The sequence below is a fragment of the Phaenicophaeus curvirostris genome, chromosome 4, assembly GCF_032191515.1.
Source record: "Phaenicophaeus curvirostris isolate KB17595 chromosome 4, BPBGC_Pcur_1.0, whole genome shotgun sequence".
NCBI lineage: Eukaryota > Metazoa > Chordata > Aves > Cuculiformes > Cuculidae > Phaenicophaeus > Phaenicophaeus curvirostris.
In genome coordinates, this window is record NC_091395.1 from 3721338 (window position 1) to 3737235 (window position 15898).

General features: G+C 39.7%; 1 protein-coding gene across 2 annotated transcripts in view; it reads right to left on the minus strand.

Moving 5' to 3' along the window:
- The window catches only part of LOC138719757 (bifunctional heparan sulfate N-deacetylase/N-sulfotransferase 4), a 107798-nt gene that overhangs the window by 56035 nt on the left and 35865 nt on the right, over positions 1–15898 (minus strand). For both annotated transcript variants that reach the window (XM_069855152.1, XM_069855151.1), the window contains exon 3: positions 2762–2849. In XM_069855152.1, the coding sequence (XP_069711253.1) occupies positions 2762–2849 (88 nt within the window). The remainder of the gene's footprint in view (positions 1–2761; positions 2850–15898) is intronic.

The following is a 15898-nucleotide window of genomic DNA, read 5'->3' on the forward strand; positions in this document are numbered from 1 at the left end:
TGCATAATAAATAACCCCATATTTTAAAACCAAAACATAACTTAGAGGTCTCTTGAGCTCAAAACTGAAACTAAGTTTGAAGTTGCTATCAATAATTTAATAAATCTTAAATGCAAATCCTGAGAATGTCTTAATATCTATTGTCAGAGCACGAACAAGCCAAACGTGTTTGCTAAAAGTGTGTAACTAATACAGCCTATGCAGATTTTGCTAATAGCATTACCTCTACAGTGCATAGTTTACCAGTGCCATAGAAGGGACTGATGGTGATGGTGGTGACATGATGAGCACTCAGGCTGATAAGTCATTGCACTTGTGCATGGGCAAACCAACTAGAATTTTTGTTTGTAGTACCACTATCAGCAACATGTTTGGATGAAAATATACTCACTTAATCTGCCAACACGTTCCCATGCTCGTCTCCCTCTTGTAGCTTTAAAATGATCCAAGTTTTGGAAAGGATAGCAGAATCACACATTAAGGAAGTCAATAAGGCACAGAAGTTGCAGTGTGCTGATAAAAAACATTGAATATCTGATACTAAAAGCCTCTCTGGGTAAACAAGCCATGCTTACAGTAATTAAAGAATACCTTTCCGTGTTTTATTTACAATTAGTCAATAAAGCGTATATTGCATGGAGAATACTTTCCACTAAACTGATTTGACAAAACACCATGGCCAACCTGTAAATGAAGTGTTCACCTAAAAACTCGGATGCATCGCTGAGTAAGGGCAGCAGCAGGTCCCTTAATAGAGACAGTGACATGATTCAACTCATTAAGTAGTTCTGTGCTGTTCTTGTAAGCCTTGAGAGCCTTAGGAGGACAGGCATACGTGTGCCTTCTCCTATCTTCCCTCTCTACAGCACTAGCAAGTCTGAAAGTGGTCAGCGCTGTATCAACTGGACAAGAAAATCTGTGACAACTGTATGGGGGCCTTTGGGATGAACGAACAACAAATGTATCAGCGTGTCGGGGGGTTGATTTTGTAGGAAGGCTGCACGTGTTGTGCCAGGCGCTGTTCCGTACATCATAGTATTTGTAACGTTATCTCTTTCTCCACCTCCTCCCCTCTTTGAATTACCTTTCTCTGCAGTGAATGCTGTGATGTCTGATACCAGCCTTACTCTGTAGATGGCTGCAACCGAGCAGCATCCTGCATTAGAGTGGCTTGGAGCCTTGGGCTATTTTTGTTTATTTTGCTGTATTACGTGTGTGTCCAATTAATCTCCAGAAGGAACAACTACACAGACAGGTCAAGATGAAGTGAGGAGAATACTGAAGTTCTGCCTTCATTGTTGCTCTCTAATCACAGGTCTGCCACTGGCTTGTTATATGACTCCAGGCAAGCAATTCCATCTCTCTATGCCTCTCATTTTTCTCAGGCTCTACAGCCTATATCTTTAGCCTGTAAGGTTTCCCGGGCAGCAGTTGCTTAGCATTATGTGCTTGCACACGGGGAAAACAACCTGGACTTCTAAAGCGACAGCACTACAAATACATAGTTTTAGTTTACTCCTCTCTCTTCAACCCTCAAATGCTTCCTCATCTCTTAATCTCCCAGGGACCTCTGCACTCTCCTAAAAAGGGATGAGATTGAGACATAAGAGCTGGGAAAGCTCATCTATTTGGTATTCAAACTCCAGCAATGAAAAGGAGGGAGTACAGCTACACCTACACAGAGAGGGTTAACCTGCCTTATTCCACAGCTACCTCATGACCCATGACGGCTGGGACTGCATCCTTCCTAGCTTTTAAACTTACTCTCCCATCCTCTTGCTGCTGTAATGCCCCCTCCTCCTCTCCAGATAAGCTGCTCAGCTTCACTAGCATCACTCGCTGTGCAACAGCAAATGTGCCTGAACAGATTGAGAGCAGAGGACTTTGGAAATGGTTTTCAAAGATGGGAAAGGTATGTGGTTTGGAATGGAGAAGGAGAGGAGGTGTCTCCTTGGAAGCGAGTTGCTGAATATGTCTTTTCTTTTGGCCTTAGCAGCACTAGGGAGGAGCATGGCTCAGCGGCAGCAGAAGGAAGCCGGAGTGGAGGTGGGGTAAAGTGTTAAGGAGAAGGGAAAAAAATACAATTATGAAGAAAGGGGCATTGTACTGTGGAGAAATGGAGCAAAAGAGAGAATGGAATCAGGAGGAGGAGAAGATGTAAAAGGGCTTTATCTCCCACAGAAATACAGTGCAAGTATGCAACTTGTTACTGCATGGAGTCTGAAAGGAGTGGGGTTTCAATACAAATTTCTTCTCGTTTTTATTTCCTTTTGTCATCCCTCCTGATATACAGGCTGCTGAGATAGATTACCTTTACAGTCATAACAAAATCTTGTGCATCCCATTCAAACACTTCTGCCTCTTCAGAGGTTATGAGGCATGTTTTTTCCAGTCTTTAATATTTCATCATACTTATCATACTGGAAAAACCTTAGCATCTCTTCTGTGCTGTACTGTCTTTTGTGGAGTTACAAAGAGATCTTAGTAGGTAATTTGCCTCTTTTGTAACCCTAAGATTGACTACTATACATCTTTCAGAAAAACCCCAAGGGCATCTGAATGTTCCTGAGAAGCTCAGCTGTAGCGTACATTTACCCCTTTGGATGCTGAATTAGACACTGGATGATAAAATTGTGGAGCATGTATTTCCCTCTGCTCCACTGAGTCAATGTGTTATTTAAAAAGGACATGTTTAAAGCTAGGTTAAAATCCTATCACCTATTTAACTGCAGCTACCTGAGAGCATGAAGTTTCTTCTTACCTGTGTGGTAAAATTTTCCTGAAAATCCAAGGTTGAAGGTAAAATTTGCAACCTGAGTGCGCAGTAAATTTTGAGTCTCTAGCAAAGCCTGAAATAAATAAGAAATTAACATGCATTTAGAAAAACGAATATCAGTTTTTGGAATGCCTCATTTTAAATTATGTGTCCAGCTGAGGAATACAAAAAAAGTTCCTGTTAAATGCTTCACATCTTATTTTGCCCTCATTTTTATAAGACAACTACAGTGAGCTTAATTTGTTCCATCAGAGTTTGATGCGCTAGCAATGCTAGTAATAGTACCTAGGTACAAAAGTAGCTGATGGTTCTTTAGCTTGGACAAAGATACAATAAATGGTTTGTGGTGATCTATGGCTGGACTTGAATCTAGCTGTTCAGAGGCAGCAATATGCTATATCATGAAGTCACCTATGCTTTTTTTTAAAAAATGACACTTGCTAAAATGTGCTTAAAACCCAAAGTGAAATTAGGACTACTACTTGTCATCCAGATGTGGAGGTGCTGAGATTTACTTACCTGCAGAAACATTTTTGATTGTGTCTGAATACCAAATTCTGGCTTAAGTGTGAATGAGCAAAAGTCCAATTTTGACCTATGGTGTCGAAGTAGTGTCCGTGTCAGGAATTAAATCCCTGTTTATTCTCATTGTCTTCTCCAAGCAAAAGGTAAGATAAAGCTAAATTAAGTGGAGGAAAAGAATATTGTTTAAAGAAGAAATAGGTGTTGTCTTGGTCATTTAGGTTTTTTTTTCTTTGACGTATTTTGAGCTGCTTGTGAGAGAGAAAAGATGGTTCAACCTGCATGAGCTATCTACACATACTGGTAGCTGCCAGCTCTGCACTGGTTATGAAGTTAGTCCTTGCTGGACAGATGTCTGTCTAGTTGCAATCACCAGCCCATGTCATTCAGATATGCTACACGTGAAATGGATAGTGCATTTATCTACCTGCTGGTCTTGTCAATGTTGAAAGGGCTCTAAGCTCTATTTTCATCAAATTTCCATGTCTCAGTTACTAGACTCTTGAGAACTTTTCCCATTATCTATTAATAACATTTCTATTGATTGTATGTTCATGTTCTTGCACAGTTAAAAAATAAAATGAACGGAGCAGTTTAGACACAGTTTGAGTCCAGATGTTTCCTTTAATTTGAAAAAAACCCACATTTTGTATCACCATAAGTAATTTCACTTAATATTACAGGAAAACAATTTTAACTTTTTGCTTATCGCACTGGTCTAATATAAAAAACAAGAGCAAACTCTACTTGTGATCGTAAACCAAAAGTCCCATGTAAATGGTGATGACAGGATTTAAGCAGCTGAGATATAGACTGGTGCCCTGGGCAATCCTAGTCCGGAGTGGAGCCAAACTAAGCAGGTCAAGTTTCTGTAAATAATAAAGTAATCTAATGACAGTAAATCTTGTGCTTTAGCATTAAATATTAAGAGAGCAGTACGGTTTCCAGCTTCTCTTGCCAGATGTTTAATAAGTTGATCATTTCAATCCTGTGACAATTCCACATGTGGGACTGTATTTGAATAATATATAACAACTAAACGTTCACTAAAATGTAAAACCTTAGAAATCAACAGCACTGTTAGCTAAGACATGGAGAAAAATCCCCAGGTGGTAAAAACTGGCACTAAATTGACACCATTAAAGTCATGAGCATAAAAACTGAGTCACTTTATTTTAGAACATAATTTTCTGAGCTATTTAGAGCATTTTATATATGTTGAGAAAGACTGATGGGCTGAGAAAAATCAATTAAATTTTCCTTTGAGGAAAGAACATTTTGAGAAATTATAATCACTTAACATATAGTATAAGCAGTGCATGAAACAAACATCATTATATCCCTACATTTTTTCTCTCTAATTTCCCTCACACTCATGTCTAAAAAAAAATGATAGAACTGTGGGAAAAGCAGACGCCTTCCGGCCCAGTGAGGTCTCATTAAAAACACAGAATGAGGATTAAGATGTAAATCCCTTAACCTGTAGTGTGTCAGGCATTTTTCTCTGTATAAAGGGCAAATCTGTTACTCAAATTGGATTTGGCTTGGTCTTAAAGAATTTTTTTTTATTGCAATTTCCATATATGCATGCTAATTTACATAGTGTGGAACTAAACTTAATTTTAATGACCTCACCTAATATTAATATTAAGATTGGCTGCCCTGTCCCTGGAGGTGTTCAAGGCCAAGTTGGATGGGGATTTGAGCAACCTGATCCAGTGGGAGGTACCTCTGGCCATGGCAGGGGAGTAGAACTGGATGAGCTTTAAGGTCTCTTCCAACCCAAATCATTCCATGATCCTATAAGAAATTGTCCATTAAATCAGTCCAGACTTATTTTGTCACTACTTGCCTGTTTGTAGAGAGGATTTACCATCTTCCACATGCTTAATATGGAAAAACAATCTCTGTATTGGTGATTAGGGTCTGCCTTCCCTATTTTTAATAAATACATATTCAAACAAAGTTGCTAATGGCTTATGCTGTCTTCACTGGCAATTGTGCACAGTAAATAATGAGAACTTTTGTCTCCTGCACTAGGTACAAACTTTAACAGCACACAGCACAGAAAAGTACTGTGGCCGGAGAACAGCAGAACAACCTTCTTTCATCACCCTTCTTTTGCTCTCCTAGATGGGTGAACCCCTGTTTGTGGGGATAGCTGCTGGTTGAGCAGATCTCTGGCTCCTGGACAATGCGGAGTGGAGGAGATGGACGCCTCTGGCATCCAGTGCCAGAAACCTTTCCAGGACTTATTCAGATTTTGTATGTGGTGGAAGGTATTTATTTTATTCTCAAGGTGTTTGAAGGATGGAGAAGGGCTACTGAATGTTCACAGCTGGAAATCCTACCTAATGACAGCTGCGAACACAGCCATTCACACTCTGCCATCCACGGCTCCCCTTGGCAGCCTTCCCTCCCTGGGGATTCATGTTTCCCATCCCCAGTGGATGCTGATCTCAGGACTTTGCTGTCTTCACTGAAGGAGAAATGGTAGGGGCTGCTCACAACTTCAGCAGATGGGAAATTCATGTGGATTTTAAAAAAGAATCATAACAAATCTTATTTTGTTGAGATTTTTCTCCTGGATGTTTCATCTGACCACAGCATTTAAGTGTGTTAAAGTAACAGCTGGAATTCACTGTTGTTTTATTTTTGACAGTTAAATAGATCATGCTAAAGAATTGTGATGGGATGAGAGGAAATGGCCTCAAGTTGCACCAGGGGAGGTTTAGATTGGATATTAGGAACAATTTCTTTACTACAAGAGTAGTGAAGCTTTGGAATGGGCTACCAAGGGAATTGGTGGAGTCGTCACTCCTGGAGGTGTTAAAAAAAATGTGTAGATGTGGCACTTTGGGACATGGTTTGGTAAGCTTATTGATGTTTTGTTGATGGTTGGACTTGATGATCTTAGGGCTTTTCTCCACCCTTAACTACTCTGTGATTAGTTGTTGTTCCCCAAGGAAAGAACCATGGTGCACACCTGCACATGGACAAATATTCTTGCCTCAGTGCCAGCCAATGCAAAGGACGCGTTTTTTTTAAGGTAATCCAAGCTGTTCTTTTAAATACAAAACCTTAATTGTCTGCAATTTCCTAGAACTTGTGGATTTCATTTTATTAATTGATTCTTTCCTTTGTTAATGAGGCTTCTGTCTGTGACAGCCACAAGATATGGTTTCTTTTTTTTACGTTGCATTTACATTCAGCAGTCTTTTACATTAATCCATATAATTACCTTTTGTAGATTTGAAGTTGCTGTGTCTTTATTCTTCATAATTGGTGCATCTATTAAGCAGAACTGATATTTTCCTGCTATGTCCTTGTTAATTATAACTCTATACTTCATTTACATAATAAACTTTTTGGGGCAATTTCTGCAGTAACATTTCATGCCTAATAGGAAGCAATTTGCTTTCCTTTATTAAGTACATTAAAACTTCATGCCCCAGACATCATTGACTGTAAACATTTGATTCTGCTCAAATTTAATGCACCGAGGCATTTTGCTCTGCCATATTAGGTTTATTTATGTGCTGTGTTCTGGATTGTTAGCTGCTAATGAGACTTCAGCTCTTATTGCTCTAAGGCCCGAACACTAACCTCATTTTAATGAGTTCATTATTTGCTGCCTTCTGAATGGAAGACAACAAATTTTCCTTTTAATTAAAGGTCAAAACACCTCTGGCTAAGGAAAGTATAGAGGTTATCAAATCCTTTGAGAAGGTAAAAGCATGACTTTTTCTGATTTTGATGCCAAGCATGGGCAAGCCAGGCTGAGATAAAAAATGTTTCTCTAGGGATCAAAGCTCCGCATCTAAGTTAAACAATAACAATGCTAAAACATGCTTTTGGTTTTCCTAAAATATTAAAAAAAAACAAAAACAAAAAAAACCCCAAAACCCAAACCCTGAAAGTCAACCAAAGTAATTAAAGAGGCTTTACTCTTAACCTAAAGGTCTGTGTGGATCAATAGTGCTGCTAAAGCATGGGCCTTTCTTTGCATGTGCAATGATTTATAGGGTGCAGAGGACAGATGCCAGATTAATTGAGCCAACACAAACTAATCTCCTATTTCTCATCATGGAAAGTGAGGCAGAAGTAATCAGAATTGGATGTTGGTTTTAGTGAGATCGAGGTATACGCAATTGTGCATTTATGTGTGTGCAAATGCATGTAAAGGGGATTTTCTTTGAAAATGCAGTGTGGAAACTTTAGTCAAAATGAAAAAAAAAAAAATAGCATTAATTACAGGAGTTAATACGCAGATTCTTGTCCTTTGACTAGCATTTTATACCTGGGCACCATCTTATAGGTAGGCTAACAAACACTGGTTCATGTGCCTCCCATTTGAGAAGCTGCTCACATCGCAGATAATAGTGTACAGGAATGGTATTTGGGAAAGAAGGGACCGGTGTCTCTGAAAACTTAAATTTGGTTTTGGAGGAAAATCCTGTTTGTGAAACACAGACAGTGTTCAGCATGAAAATTGAAATTGTCAAGTATCCTTATTACAGCTCTAAACTTTATTTCTGTAAAACAAACAAATTTCTGATGCTTGCAGCTGTTTTAAGGCATCTTCCCAGAAGTTGCTGAACATGTCTGAGAATATCAGGAGAAGTCTAGGAAAGACCTGTGATTTTCAGAACTCGATATTACCCTAATATGGAGCAGGAAACCCAAAATTTCATTTGAGACCCTGGTCATACATGTGGCCTTCCGCAGGCAGTATTTTGAATGTGAATTTTGGGAAACACAAAAACCTCAAGGTCTTGGACGTTTCTGTCTCTGTAGTAGGGATGTCTGTGGTCACGGTGCTCAGGGTGTTCTGCCTATGGGGAACTCCATTAGGAAGAGCTGCCCAAGGAATCATCATCCTGAGTCACTGCATAACCAGCCCATGAAGACTGCACAATGTGGAGGGCAGATGAAAAAAGATATAGTTCTTCACATAGTCTGGATGGAGATCAAGAGAACGAGAGGAATTTTGTTTTTCAATGTATCCATAATTTGCTGTCATCATGAATTATTTAATTCCCACCGACTCATTCTATAAAGTGCTTTTGGGCAGAAGGATGTACCACTGTCTGGTGTCCCAGGGCTACATGGCCAAGGTTACATTACCCCGTCACTATCTGAAGGATGTGACTGAGAATCTTGTCAAAAATAGGTTAACTTGCCATTACTCAGTGTCATTATTCATCTGGGAATGGAACTTAGTGCTGGGTAGATTCCACTGCTGCAGGTTTTTTTCTTTTGTGTATGTGCACAAAACATATGTGTTCACTATATACACATTACTATTTATTTATAGGTAGTGTAGATACAAAATATGTGCAAATATACAAATGTAGATATTCTTCAGTAACTCTTTCTATACCAGATTTTCTATACAAGCTTATATACACTGCTTAGTAAAGAGGATCTTTTGCTTGGAACAGGTTGCCCAGAGAAGCTGGGGAATCTCTATTCTTTGAGATATGATCTGACATAACTTTGAAATCACATCTTCTTTGAGTAGGTTCTTGGACTACATCACCCGCAGAAATCCCTTCCAACTAAACTAATTTTAACATTTGATAAAAATTTCCTCTGCTTTTTTTCACTTCAAGAGAGTTTTCTCAGGCTTCTGTGGTACATACTTGTTATTGATACCGAGAAGTCTTTTAACTCATTTATTACTTTTTGTTCCTAACATCTGTCCTTAACATTTTCACAGTTACATAGCCCTGAGGTTCATTCCCAAGCTGTTGTGTACAGCAGTTTGTTGGTGGTCTGTGGAAAGTTAGAGGACTACAAAATAGCAGTTCTGCTCTTGATTTCCAGCTGAAAATTCATAGAGAAAACAAGCAAAGAATGCTTTCAACAATGTTTCTTCCCACAGCAAGCAGCTGCTGCCAGGATGTGATTTTTGATCGCTTCCTTCCGTTCTCACTCCCTCCCTGAAACCTATGCTAGGCAAAACTCTGAGAATGCCTGATGTGGTCTTGGCAATCTCCAAAGCCAAGACAATCGTCATAGGACTACAATGAAGTAGTAATAATCACAGTAACCGTCATAAGAATTATGTGAAATAATGATTTACTGTTTTTCTGATAGGAAAACTGAAAAAAAAAAAGTGTTATCTAGCCTGACCTTAGTGACAGTGTCACTGCAAGACCAGGACTTCAGGTTCCTTAGTTTCAGCTTTCAATTTGGAGCACAACTTTCTTCCAAAAGGTGGACAATCAAATGAACTGTATCTGTACTTATTAAAACTTGGTGAGGGATTTATAAACCCAATGAAGCTGAGTCGTTAATTTCTGTGCGATGAGGATTTTGGAGCACTTCACGTGTTTATAATAGAATATTAATCGAAAATTCTTGGATGCTATAATGCAGAAATTAACAAATTCATATTATTGGCTTGCTGGCTAGATTTTTAAAGGAGTTTAGGGGTTAAAATTAGTCTAATCTCTAATGGGAAGTTGAAGTTACCGTGCTATTTACCCTGTGCCAAAACTGATTTGAATAACTGTTAACCAGGTCAATGAGTAACTGTCAGCCCTCACAGATTTACATCCCCTCTTAAGACACTTTTCACCCAGTGCGGTTATACAAACAGCACAATTCCTAATGCTGGCTGCTGATTGTTTGCCACATCCAGTGAGGGGAGCAGGGCTTCAGCCTCTGCCCTGCCCTCCTGAGATATGGAACTTTTTGTATTTCTTCCTGTGAATTGCTATGCTAATCTATAGTGCCATATAAATAATGAATAGGAAGGTCTCTGATGGTACCGAACACAGCCAGCTCTGTCTGCAGATCTATTTTTTATTATAGAGTTATTACTTGAGTCTGTTCAGCGTTTCCCTTGAGCAGCTGCCTTAGTGTGAGGTCTGATATGCAGGTTCATTTGAAGCAAGAAAAAAGTCATGTTTTGCACTCACATTTAATATGTTTATTGCGAACAGAAGAATTTATTTTTCCTTGATGAGTGGAATACACAATTTATCAGAATTATTTCTGCTGCTATTTTATAACTCCATCCTAGAGTCAGAAAACTGGCAGGAGTCTAATTGCATTTAATTCAGCGCAGAGGAATGCATCTGCTCCAGTAAAGGTTCACCTGAGTGAGATGAATGGGGTGATACTGCACCAACTTTACTAGCTGCTCATGACTAACTGGCTAATAACATCATTTGAGAACTCAGAAGGCAGCTTTTGTTTAAGTATTATAGGAAAGATGATCCTGTGACTATGACACAGGCGGCACAGCAGTGAGAGCACCTTGACTACCGAATCATAGAAGGGTTTTACTTGGAAGGGTCCTTAAAGATCATCCAGCTCCAACCCTTCTGCAATAAGCAGGGACACCTCCCACTGGATCAGGCTGCCCAAGCCCCATCCAACCTGGACTTGAACACCTCCAGGGATGGGGCAGCCACAGCTTCTCTGGGCAACCCGTGCCAGTGCCTCACCACTCTCATCGTGAAGAAATTCCTCTTTATTTCTGGTCTAAATCTGCCCCTCTTTGGTTTATAGCCATTAACCAACCACACACACGTGTGGGTGCACATATCTGAATAGCCATGGCAATTATTCCATCTCTCTTCTTGGAAAAAGGAATTCATAACCAACAGTCTTGTACTTATTAGAAGGTCTAGCAACAAAAAGCTTAATGAAGAGCAAGGAGGCAGTTTTAATAGGGCAAAAATTATAAATGAAAAATAAAGAGCATGAAAAAATTGCAGGGTTTATTTTAACCAGGACTACAAAGATGAGTCAATGTATTCTTTCCAGTTCTCCTGCAATATCTGGCTGTGGAAGATCAAAGACGTTAGGCAGGGCAGTGAGCAATCACAGGACCCGCTCCTGGTACTGTTGAAGCAGGTTATGTCTGGAGTGGTTACTTGCTGTCAGCGATTGCAGTTCTGTGTTGGCATTATACACTGAAAAGATTTACAGCCTGTTTGGGAAATCACTGAGCGTCTTTAATATAAATCACTACATATTTTGAAGGATATTTCAGGAATGCTAACGAAATCTGCTCAGAAATCCTGGAAGGGGGAAGAAGCAGCACATGACCAGGCTGAGAGTGAGTGATGATTCCCTGTGGTTGTGGGGAGGGCCCTCTGGGGCTAGACCTACAGCTCACTGAGGTCTCCTTGCAGGTTGCATGCAGCATGGACAGAAGGTGGAGGCACTTACAGCAGAGCAGTGAAGGGACTTAGAGCTTATTTCTTATCAATTCTCTTTTTTAAAAAAGCTTAAGCATTTTCAGCAGAAGAAATCTCTTGAAGAAAGGCTATTCAGGCTTGGGAATCAGGAGGAGATAATCTGCCAGCTGTAGATGATAGATTTTTGGTCCAGTTTTTAAAATAAACAAGATGGTCGGGAATGCTTAGTCTAAATATCTGTCCCATCTTCTGCCATGCCATCTGCCCACTCTCTGGAAAAATGTGGTATTTTGCTCTCTGAATGAGATTACAAGCCAGGTACAAAGACCTTGAAAGGGCATGGCCCCTTCTTCCTTCTTTGTTATGTGACAGAAATATCAATATTGGCAACATCACAACAGTTTATCGTTCAAGCCACAATTTAATGGCCATAGTAATAGCTCAGCTTTCTGGGAAGGAACTGAAGAATCTACATGGTGTCCATCAACCTTTACTCCTCCCGCTGTTGCAGAGCATGCTGGAAAATGTGCTGAAATATGAGACTTCCACACTATCTCTTTCTTTCAATCTGTTCAGCTGCAAAGGTTTGCTTGGCTCCAGGCAGAGCTGATAAAGGCAGCCCTTCATTAAAAGATGCTTGTGTGAAAAGGAGGTTGAATCTGTAATTTTTTCTGCTGGTTCCTTCTCCCCTTGTGCATAAGGGCCTATTTGCCTTGTGCCTGGATCTACCTCTGAGCTGGGGTCCAGTGCTCTCCCATCTCAGGCTTTAAGTTCACAGCTGATCTCAGCAGTGGGATGCTTCATCATTGCTAAGTTGGTTTCTCCTGCACGTAGCCTGAACCCAACACAGATTTGGAATTACAGTTTGGAGAAAGAGATGGTCTATGATTCCCACAGTGTGGAGGCAACAAACCCTGCTGTGTGGTGTGCTGCAAGAGCTTTTCCTCTGCCAGGATGAATGTTCCACCCCTTCACAGAACGGAAAGTCGTTTCTCTTTCTTCTCTCAAGTTATAAGTGATAGAACAAGAAGAAACTGCCTCCAGTTGCACTGGAGGAGGTTTAGAATGGATAAGAGGAAAAATTTCTTCACTGGAAGGGTTGCCAAGAATTGGAACAAGCTGCCCAGGGAAGTGGTGGAGTCACTATTCCTGGTGGTATTTAAAAGACACACAGATGCAGTGCTTAGGGACGTGGCTTAGCGGTGGAGTTGGCGGTGCTTGATTAAGGATTGCACTCTATGATCTTGGAGGTGTTTTTCAACCTAAGCGATTCTATGATTCTTTGCTGTCATAATTCTGGTGGCAGCTGTCTGGGGAGCATCAAGTGCAGCCTTAATGCTATTTTCTGCTGTTTTCTACTTTCAGAGGCTGTGGCATCTCTAAAGAGCAAGAAGTCCCAGCTCCCATACTCCCTATGGCTGCAGCTCTGCTTGGCCACTACAACAGCCACACAGAGGAAAGTGGAGATGTTTCCTGCCCTGTATCTGTGTCTGCACGAGGCAGGTTTGTGTCTTCATTCTATTGGAATGATAACGTGAGGCTAGAAAGACAAAAGCTTTCATCTAGCTCTGATCAATCACAGAAAAAAACTCCAAACACCTAAAATAAGTATTGAACAGGAAAACAATCTCAGGGGTTTAAAGGGACAATGTGGAGATTTAAAATAGTATGTTAATAAAAAATTCATGTTCAGAGATCATGATCCTGTTGCTGCAAACTTTGCTGGTGTTAGTCATTGTGCTGTATGTAACTTATGGTAGAGAGACTGGTATTTACATTTATTCTGAAGTAATGTTTAGGCTGTGCTAAAAAAAGATCAACTTTGGCAAAATACAAATACAGCATAAAGAACAAGTAACATCCACAACTGCAGTTTCTTTTAGTTGTGTGCGTTATCTTTCTTTCTCTTGTTTCTTAGTTGTTCAGAATTGCTTCTTTAAGCAAAAAACCCACAACAACAAAAAAATGACCCTGTTATAGGTGGGCACTCAGTTGTTATAAATTATTTAAAGACTGGACTAATGGCAGGTACCTTATTTATCTCTTTAATTTATGGATTTGGACGGGCTAAGGTTTAATCAGAATGTTTCTCTGTTCCTTTACTGCCCTTGGAAATAATTTACTTGGGTAACTTGTCATAAAAATAAAAATTCCTTAAAATTCTCATCATGGACATTTATCACAGAATTCTGAACTCTTACCAGCAAACTCAAATTTCTACTTTAAATTTACTGCTTAAAAACTAACTGATGTATAAGCTTTGTGGTGGAATTGCACTTTTTTTCAACACACATTCAATCATAAAGGGGAGATTGGAACAGAGGTGATATATTCAAAATTCATGTCTGTCCTTCAGAAAGGGCGTGTTTGCATGATGATGGATATAACTAGTAGCTTTAAGAGGGTGCCTCCATATGTTTAAAGGGCATCTAAAGCTTTTATCCTGGGACGGGGAACAAGGAAACCACATCCTTTGCTAATTTCTCTGTTCCTGTTCCTATTGTCAATGGTAAAAAAAGGGAATGTCTGAAATATCAAAATGCAGAGGGACAGGGCAGAAGCATGACTTGCCCTGGAGCTCTTATATCTGTGAACAGATATTTTTAAACTCATGTGCTCATTGTGCAGACTTTTCTAATTTTCTTGTCTTATTGTTAATTGCTGTTTTTCCTTATAACGCTTCTAAAGTTTGTAATAGGAATCTCAAATAATTCAATCAAATTGTTTCTATACAACTTTCACATCACTCCTAGCACCTACACACCAGCTATGTCTGTGGTCTGTTGCTTCTTTCCCCTTTAAGTCTATTCATTGCCCACTCTTTCTGTAAAAATCAGAAATCAGAGTCTGAGTTAATGGGATACCGAGAAGCACCATAGAGTCCAAAAATTATTTACGTTGGAAAAGACCCTTTACATCATCAACTCCAACCATGAATCCAATGCTGCCACTAAAACATGTGTCAGGGATGCCTTCCACTGGATCAGGTTGATCAAAGCCTTATCAAACCTGGCCTTGAACACCTTTAGGGATGGGGCAACCATGATGTCACTGGGCAACCTACTCCAGTGCCTCAAGTTACAAGTAATGCACTTGTATCACATAGTCTCCTTTGTGTTTACTCTCAATGACCTAAGAAAGCTTTTGGTTTTATGTAAACAAATTGTATTTAATCAATCGATTTGTTTCTTAGGTCCCCTTTTATCCTCAATGGATTGCAACTAGATATCTGACTGCAGTATGTAAAGAATGTAACCGTGCTAGAACAGGAGTCCCTAAAATTGTGTAGGCTCACAGAAATCTGTGCCAGTGCAATGTTTGTCTTTGTTCTCAAAGAAAAGGATGTCTTGCTAGAAAACTCCTATCACCCATCTTTTCCTGGTGGTGCTGTGGAGACTTCTATGTTTGTATCAATTATTCTGAGAACTGGAGTTTGCAAAATCTTGACAGGTAAGGATATTCTTTAAAAATTGCTAGGATTAAGTGCTGCTTTTTAATATTTTTGAGATGTTTGATACTTGTCTAGCAGAGCTTAACTTTTTGACCCTTCTTCCTTCTTCATGACACTGCCTTGCATTATCTGGGGAGCTCACTTCACCATTTTGATTGTGTTTGTTAACTGGAATTGCAAGTTTCTCCAAAATGAAAAGAGAATTGCAAGGCAAATGTTCTTGCCTCACACCATGCTTGTCTCTTTTACCAGAGTTCATACTGCTTCTGCCACTCCTACATGCTTCAAGATTAGAGTGCTGCATATGAAGCCTATTCTGTCCTCGAGGATGCATTCAAAATAATTCTGTCCTAGAAAAATCCTCCTGCTAGCCACTGCTTTATTATCCTTCCCAGCCTGAAGGCAGCATAATGAGTTGTCCAGAGAGGAAGCTGGAAGATCCAAAGCAAAATGGCAATGCCCGTGGTAAGTTTCTACTCAATTCTCTTGAATAGAAACATCAAAGGCCAGTATGTTCTCCAATAAAATCAAGACAGATCACCAAATAAGGCTGAAAAATTTGACATGAGCCATTTCAGAGGTTCCAGTATGTTATTGTTTTGTAAAACTAAGGAATTTAAGTAAAAATGAGAACAAATTTCTATAAGAGCCAGAGGAAATGCTTCAGGTCGTAGATATATGATTAACAAGTATACCATACATTTCCAAAATGTGAAAAAATTATACTCAGAGTAAAACTGAAGTACTCCCTGTCTTCAGATTGCTCTGGATTCGAGACTTGAAAAAGCCTCAGACCAGCACCCTTGAGAAATTCCAGTGGTACAACATAATTGTCAAAAGATATGAAATCTTTCAACCCTTCCAATAACTTCTAGTAACAGGAAGCCCTTCCACCTGGGCAACACAAGCCAAGGCAGGTCCACGAGCAGCAGATAAGTCCAGGCATCTGCTGGCTGAGTCAGACGAAGATAGATACACAGAGCACTGGAT